General features: G+C 38.2%; 1 protein-coding gene across 2 annotated transcripts in view; it reads left to right on the top strand.

The window, feature by feature from the left end:
- Positions 1-8,882, top strand: part of cadps2 (Ca++-dependent secretion activator 2) — a 174,761-nt gene that overhangs the window by 118,449 nt on the left and 47,430 nt on the right. For both annotated transcript variants that reach the window (XM_013915256.1, XM_013915255.1), the window contains exon 18: positions 8,070-8,226. In XM_013915256.1, coding sequence (XP_013770710.1) covers positions 8,070-8,226 — 157 coding nt within the window. The remainder of the gene's footprint in view (positions 1-8,069; positions 8,227-8,882) is intronic.

The following is an 8,882-nucleotide window of genomic DNA, read 5'->3' as shown; positions in this document are numbered from 1 at the left end:
TAATTGTCTGGTGTATTGCCTTGACAGTGTGAGCAGTTGTTGGAAGATGTAAAGCCCATCTTGAACATCCGATGACCTGTATAGTGCACTCTATGTAGTATTTTGTATTGTATTACGTGTAATCTCTAAGGCAAAGCCCTACATACCACGTAAGAACCTGGAAAAACTTATCCATGCCTTTGTTACATCAATATTAGATTACTGTAATTCCCTTTATACTGGTCTCCATTCTGCCCTTATTCACAAACTGCAGCTTGTTCAAAACGCTGCTGCGCGTCTCTTAACCGGAACTGGTAGGTTTGAGTCTATTACTCCAGTTCTCTCCGACCTGCACTGGCTCCCCATTAAACATCGCATTGATTTTAAAATCTTATTGCTCACTTTTAAAATCATAAGCAACACTGCGCCCAGCTATCTTAAGGATCTCCTCAGCTTTTATACCCCTAGGAGAGCGCTTAGATCAGCAGGCCAAATGCTCCTGGTGCGACCTAGATCCCGCCTTAAGACCAGAGGTGACCGCGCATTCACCGCTGTCGCACCCTACCTCTGGAATAATCTTCCTCAAGCTATCCGCGCATCTGATTCAATTCAATCTTTTAAATCTCGATTAAAAACGTATTTATTTAGCCTTGCCTTCAGCCTTCAGCCTTTCGGCTTGTGCCTACTATGCCTGGTATCATTGGTTAGTTATGTCTCCCACCTGTTAGTATATTCTATTTGTACTTATATTATTTTATTTATTTTATTATTGCTCTTATTTGGTTTTTGTGAAGCACTTTGGCATACACCTTGTTTTTAAATGTGCTATATAAATAAAATTGTATTGTAAATTTCTTAATTCAATTCAATTTTTTTATACAGCTCCAAATTGAAACAACAGTCACCTAATACATACAGAGAAAAACCCAGCATCATATGACCCCCTATGAGCAAGCACTTTGGCAACAGTGTGAAGGAAGGTTTTACCTGGATGAAACCTTCAGCAGAACCAGGCGGTCATCTGCTTTGACTGGTTTGGGTGAGAGAGGGAAGACAGGATCTAAGACATGCTGTCGAAGAGAGTCAGAGCTTAATAACAAGTACGATTCAATGCAGAAAAGTATATAAACACGCAGTGAGTGAGAAAGGTGACTGAAGAAGAAACACTCAGTGCATCACGGGAATCCCCCAGCAGTCTACATCTATTGCAGCATAACTGAGGGAGGATTCAGGGTCACCTGACCCAGCCCTAACTATATGCTTTAGCAAAAAAGGAAAGTTTTAAGCTTAAGGAAATTAGAAATGGATAATTGCAAAAATCTAAACTAAAGTCTGGATCATTGAGTAAATAAATAAAATAATTGGCATAAGAAGAAATGGTTGACCTAAAAACTATCAATTGGTGCCACTCTAGGGCCTTAGATGTCACACCGATGCTGATATCAACGGAAAAAAACTGCAACCAGAATTATCCATTATATAGTGAAGAAGCATTATGAAACTAGTAAGTTCTTCAAATCTTAAAAGCCGACTGCATCTGACGTAGTGTATGTTAAAGTATTCAAAACTGTGTGTTCTCAGTGTTGTGAGAATACGTCTCGCTAACAAGTCTTTTCAAACTGCAGAAGCGTAACTCTGAAACTCTTTTCGAACTATGAGGGGTTTTTTCATCATCTGAGTGGTAGTGGCAAAGATGCCACATGTCACTTGATCATTTCATATGTCTCTTGATCACTTTCACAGCACTTCCTTTTTCTTTTCTTTTCTTTGCCTTGTTTGGCAGCTCATGTTAAAATGGCAGATGACATGGCAAATGGCTGCGTTGCATTAACGTCTGCAGTAGAGGCACGATGAAAACAACGCCCACACCCCATATGCACATAGAATTTTATGCCACAGTGTAAAACTGATCAATCCTAGGTGTTGAGATGTGGTGTTTTTAATCAGCCCTAAGTGGCAGCATGGCACTCAGGCATCTGTTTCTGCACTATTATTAACAAGCCATGCTCTGCCGCTGCCATGGCGACTGGTGGATGCTTCAGATGTGATGTTAACTACAAATTAGAGGCCTTTTTTTTTCAGACCATCGCAAGCTGTCACAGCTTAAATTTAGAAATTAATAATTGTTTACTCAGTTGCTGTGTCTTTGGATGGCATACTGCCTTGCTAGTTTGTGTTGTTGCTGTTTCTATACAGAGATGTCAGAGTGACAACCTAGTGTTTAAATCAGTTCTTACTAATGCTGCTTTTTTCTCTCTGGAGTCTTTTTGTTTAAAGATTGACTCTTCAGCATGTTTGGGGGGATTATCTAAGGAAACTAAAGCAGTGAATGAAGCATTTCATCACGTAAAAGTCCATTTTGAATATGATGGATATAAAAACAGATTTTACAAGCTGTAGAATTCAGTCTTGTTTTTAAACAACACTTTGACTTGTTTTTTTTTTTATATAACAGAAAACTGTTTTAGCATGATTGTTTATTTGGCTCCTTTCTTTTTCTCCCTTTCCTTTATTCTGTCATGGGAAAGGAAGAGAGGCAAGTTTGCTGTTTGCAGTTACCCTCCCCTCCACTGTACATCATTACACCAGCCTGTAAAATTTTCATAGTATGGCCTGTGCAGTGTTGGGTAAGTTACTTTAAAATAGTAACTTAGTTACATTACTAGTTACTTCTCTCAAAAGTAACTCAGTTACTTCAAGTTACTCGTTACTTTCAAAGTAACTAGTTACTAGGGAAAGTAACTTTGGTTTTACTCAGAATTCTCTTGTTAATGTGTTGCTTCCATAACTTTGCCAGTCTTCTAGCTTGCTTACTTGCCACAAGTGCACTGTGCCACCTACCAATAGAAAGGAAAATATAATGTGCACATTTCCACGAGAGAAATCCCACGCCTGGACCGTCATTGACTGCTGCCATGATTCTAGCCTACGTCACAGCGTCATGTGCGCCTTTTACATCCAACACAAAAACTGCAGTCGTGGTGCTTTGATTGTACTCAGAACTCGGAAATTCTGCCTTCTGAATAGGAAGATGTAGGCAACACCAGACTGCAGATGAGCTGCATACAGGGCTGGACTGGGACAGAAAATCAGCCCGGGCATTTTGACTAGAGACCGGCCCACCATTATAGGAAAAATCATAAAGCCTTTAAATGAAAACAAACACTGTTGTGACAGTGATGTTCACTGTTTTGATGGTATATATGCATCAATCTATCAATCGTTTGTTGTAAGATTCAGATAATTATTTTTTAAAAGCTAGACATTTTAAATGAGAATAAGAAAGAAAAGTATTTCCTTGTGCCCCCCTCTCCCTGTAGGCAGGGGGCACCTGCTGGCCTCCACCACTTGCTAATGTTATTGAATCTGTGGAAGCTCCGCGATAGCCACCACACGAAGTAACGAGTAACGACCCTATCTAAATCCCAGTAACGAGTAACGCGTTCCTGATTTTGGCATAATAACTAGTTACCGTGCTCGTTACCACAATAATAACGTAGTTACTGTAACGCGTTACTTAATAACGCGTTAGTCCCAACACTGGGCCTGTGGTTACAAAATACTTACTGGCTTTACTGGTTACACATCTTTTTTTTTCTGGTAAAACTGAGTTTTACCAGAAAGAAGCAAGAAGCATTTGAAAGTCCTGGAGTGGCCTAGCCAGTCTCCAGACCTCAACCCCATAGAAAATCTGTGGCGGGAGTTGAAAGTCCGTGTTGCTCGGCGACAGCCCCAAAACATCACTGCTCTCGAGAAGATCTGCATGGAGGAATGGGCCAAAATACCAGCTACTGTGTGTGCAAACCTGGTAAAGACCTATAGTAAACGTTTGACCTCTGTTATTGCCAACAAAGGTTATGTTACAAAGTATTGAGTTGTATTTTTGTTATTGACCAAGTATTTATTTTCCACCCTGATTTACGAATAAATTCTTTACAAATCCTACCATGTGGATTCATGGATTTTTTTTTTTCACATTCTGTCTCTCACAGTTGAAGTGTACCTCTGGTGCAAATTACTGACCTCTGTCATCATTTTAGGTGGGGGAACTTGCACAATCGGTGGCTGACTAAATACTTTTTTGCCCCACTGTAACTATAATCAAAATGTAGTTACTGCAGCAATTTGGCCATTGTGCTGTATGGCAGAGTGTAGAGAAATAAGAAAGATGTGTCACCGTATTTTAATAATAATGCAGAATTGTTTTAATTCACCCACATTTGTGGGTTTTCAAACATGAATGGCTTGTTTAAGGTCATGCCAAAGCATCTCTGTCAGATTTAAACCTGGACTTTGGTCACTCTAAAATCTTCCTTTTGCATTTTTTTGTTGTTTGTTTGTTTGTTTGTTTGTTTGTTGAGCCATTCTGAGGCAGACTTGCTGTTATTTTTTGAATCATTATTCTCCTGCATATCATACTGGAAGTAGGTTTTCATTTACAGCCAAGTAGGTTAGATAACTTTTTCCCCTTAATAAATAATATCATTTTTCAAAAGCTGCATTTTTATTTGCTTGGGTTATCTTTGTCTAATATTAAAATATGTTTGAACATCTGAAATATGACAAATGCAAAAAAGAAATCAGGAAGCGGGCAAATACTTTTTGTTTACAGTTCACTTTTCTCTGCCATGTAGTTAACTTTTGTATCTTTTACAGAGCAAAATATTAGTAGATGATAATGTGATAAGCAACTTAAAGCTCCAACTATGAATGCGTGTAAATGTCAGACACTTAAGCTTAGAAAAAAGTGCTTGTGTGAATGGGTGAATGAGGCATGTTGTATAAAGTGCTTTGAGTGCTCCGGTAGTGTAGAAAAGCGCTATATAAGAACCAGTGCATTTAACCTTTTCAGGGCTCATATAAGATCGTATCTCTAAGTTACTGGTTTATTTTACTCTTTGGTTATAAAATCTGTCTGCCTCACACTCATAGAATGGATCATCTCTTTATCAGTTTAGCAGTATAAACCCAAAATAACAACACAAATGTGTTGCCTAAAAGTAGAAAGAAAAGTTTCCTAGTTTTCCCCAGTTTTGGGTGGAAGAACTACCGTGTGCAAAACCCTGACCTAAATCTTGTATCTTTGGGACAAATGCAACCTAGTCTGCCAAACAGACCTTATCACTTACTATAACAATTTCTCCTGTGGTGCCAAAAAATACCCTTAGTATTATTCTGATCACATTTACCTGCATGCATTTGTTTGGCTAGAAAACCACTCAAACAGTTGAGCATCTGGAATAGATCCTGTATCTAGCAAAAACAGGAAGTGGAGTTATTTTATTAGAAACTATGTTTAATCCACTTACCATGTGTTTAACCCTCCTATATGGAAAAGAAATAGAAAAAACTAATAAAAGACTTGCATCAGATGTGGCCTACTTCATGTAGTGAATCATATAAGGCCTATATGATTTACTCATGAAAGTGGCCACTTTCATATATTGTTTTAGTAATTATCCAAAACATACAAGTTTCATTTATATGATTTTTCAAGGGATCTTATATCTGTCTTCACTTTTGTATGCTTTTCATACAAGCTTCACACAAGACCGATACAAACCTTATAAGATTTATATGTATCTTTTCCATATGGGCTGTCATGCATGAATTATGACAACCTCAATCAGGATTGTTTTCTTAAGTATTTTTATTCATCTTTAGGCATAAAAAAATTTACAATGTCATACATCTATAGTAACATTGAAGGACCAGTGGGTGGCAGGGTATGGGGTGACACATCACTGTCCAGTGTAGTGGTTTATGTGCAAGTATACCATCAACACTGACACAAATACAAGAATACAGCCTTTGAATAGCTGTCCACTGTAGTAACCACTATGTGTGAAAGGGCTAATGTCTCTTAAAATGTTTGATGACTAAAACTGAATTAGGAAAGTAAAGTTGGCCTGTTAAAAGTAGATGTGAGCCAAGATCACTACTGTGACTGCTGGTTCTTTGTAAAGCAATTAAGTGTTTTAACAAAAAACCCACAGGTGCTGTTGTGAAAACTTTAACGACTCACTAATACAGGTTTCTTCAGCTAACTGAAGAGAATCAAGGCTGTGTAGTAGTCCAGTGAACAAAGGTTGTTTCGCTAAGTCGACCTCTGCTGTTGATAGCTACATGAAGTTGGAGAGAAAAGTGCATCCAGCCTCAAATCATATGCTGATGCGCTGAGGTCAGTTTTTCTGTTCAACAGAGGAAGATGAGGCAGATATGTAAGATGCCAGAAAAAAATGACATGGTAATGCCGTATGTCTGTGAAGGTTCTCAGTCATCCAGGTCATCGTAGTCAAAGGAGCTTGCAAAGAAAAGCATCTGGACTTCTTTAAGTTGCTTGAAAACGTCTTCAAGAAACTTAAAGAAGTCCAGACGGTTTTCTTTGCAAGCTCCTTTGACATGGTAATGCCTTGTATTTGTGACCTTGAGGGGAGAGTCAGGCGATATTTCAAATGTTCCTTTTCAGTTTCTTGATGCTGGAAACTGCAAAATGAAAACACAGGCTGACAATTCTTCCACAATTAATGTCGAATGATTTCTTGACGCCGTATTCATTCAAGTTGCCTGTGAATAAATTCTGTTAATTAAATGAAAAAAAGAGACTAAAAGGCATCAAATCATTCAAGGAAGCATGACTGAATGATATATATAAATATATGTGTGTGTGTGTGTGTGTGTGTGTGTGTGTGTGTGTGTGTGTGTGTGTGTGTATGTATATGTATATGTATATGTATATATACATATATACATATACATATATACACACATACACACACAAGGGGTGTGTGTGTATATGTGTATATATGTATATAATATGTGTGTGTGTTTGTTTGTATATGTGTGTGTTTATGTATTATTACCAGAATTGTGGTTAGCCTTGGAAAGTTGGCAGACAAAAACAAAAATGTGAATCCTTTTTCTCTGTCTATATTTGGGGAATAATTTTGTTGTCATATTTTTAACATCAAAAAGATGATCAAGTGATGTGACGTTACCAACAGTCCTTTAAGTAATTAATCTCTGGCCCTCTTTCACAGCATGTCCTTTGTCCTATCTCCCTACTTTAACCCCAAACCGGTCGAGGCAGATGGCTGTTTTTCCTTCCCACTGATGCCAAAGTGCTTGCTCACAGGGTGACATCTGATTGTTGGATTTTTCTTTTTATATTATTTTAAAGTCTTGTAAGGATGTTACAGTATAGACTACATTTCTGAAAATAAACATTGATTCTTCTAGATGTTTATGTACATTGTAGGTTTTGCTTTTTGTATGAGTGTACATATAAATAATATTTCCATTCCATTATTTCCTCTACTTTTTGCCACATATATCCTCCTCAACTTTCACCTCATACTTACTTTGCAACTCTATAAAGCTACAGTCAAAAAGGTTTATAAAATATAAATGATAATTGACTGGCTGATCTCCCACTTAATATTATCCTCTTGTGCAACTCCTTTTCACTGCATTGTAAATATTCTGCATTTAAAAAACAACAACAACAATCATTTAAAGAAAGCCACACCAAAGTTCTTATCCAGTGGACAAATTCATGATAAACAAACCATATTTTAAAATAAAATAAATTCCCCCCTCGCCCTGTGGATGGTCTCTATCTTTCAAGCTACAAGCCCAGAGTCCTGGGATGTAGAGGAAGAGGCTGCTATGAAAGCTGCAACCACCAAGTATCCTGAGACTGTACACTAAGCGGAAGGAGGCCCGACACTTTTGAGTTGTAGTATCACAGTCCAGGATGAGACGATGAATATCTACGAGTACATGAGGAAGATGACCACGACCGACTACTTGCTCGGGCATACATGGAACGCCATAACCAAGTGGCCGGCATAGTATATAGAAACATCTGTGCCGAATTTGGCCTGGAAGTCCCAAGGTCAAAATGGGAGATACTAGTAACACTAGTAATACTAGTCACAGGGTTCACTATTATACTACTGGGAATGAGTACAGACACAAAGAACTGATCTAAAATGAGCAGAAATCAATGTATTAAAACCAAAAGAACACTCTGTGATTGCATTATCTGTTTTTCTGATATAATTTCGTTTCATCTGCATCTGTTCCAGGCTTTTTCATGTTGGCCAGAGTTGATGGCTGAACATGCTGAGAAGTTTCTGTCTCTGTACAGAGCCGACATGGAGGCAGCTCTTCAGGTCCAGTCGATCGATTCCTGGAATAGCTTCCCACTATTTCAGCTCTTCAACAATTTTCTACGAACAGACCGTAGGTCTTGGTTTTTCTGAACACGTTTTTTAAGGCCTTCTCTAAAGCTCAGGACTGCTTTGAGCTGATTGCTAAAGCTCATTACAGGAAATGATGTCAAATGCCTGTTTTCCACCAAGCAGTGCTGCTGCCAGACCTGTTCTGCCTTGGTACACTAAGGGAACAAGCCCACATTTCAACAAGTTCCAAAAGTAGTGGTGGTGGCAGATAGAATGTGTGAGCAGCACCTAGTAATCATTGGTAAATTTATCTAAAGCAACCAACGAAGCATGATGCTTCTCTGTTATACTTCATTTGCTGTTTTCATATTGGCACTTAGTTCCCTCTTCACAACAAACTTAGTTCTGCATGTTAAATAAGGGTTGTTTTGCACTGTGACTGGTGCAAAGCTACTCTAGCACCGTCTAAGAGCAAACAAGTAGAGCAAGACATGAGAGGAACAGATCCAGTTTAATAATACTTTCTAATTTTTTTGCTTTGTCAAGATTCCTAAAGAATAAGTTGCAGCTAATGGGCAGTTTATTAATACCCAAGTTATGTGAATGTAGGTTTCATGTCAAAGTCCCAACAATGGAAAAAGAAAACTCCCTAAAAGGGGAACCTGGAGAATTCAAATTATGACAAACATAAATGTTGCACTTTTATTCCTGAGATTT

The sequence above is a fragment of the Pundamilia nyererei genome, unplaced genomic scaffold (genome assembly GCF_000239375.1).
Source record: "Pundamilia nyererei isolate P.nyererei 1_Seehausen unplaced genomic scaffold, PunNye1.0 scaffold00278, whole genome shotgun sequence".
In the NCBI taxonomy this organism is placed as follows: Eukaryota; Metazoa; Chordata; class Actinopteri; order Cichliformes; family Cichlidae; genus Pundamilia; species Pundamilia nyererei.
Note: the sequence above shows the minus strand (reverse complement) of the source record. Positions and strands in the feature narration are given on the sequence as shown.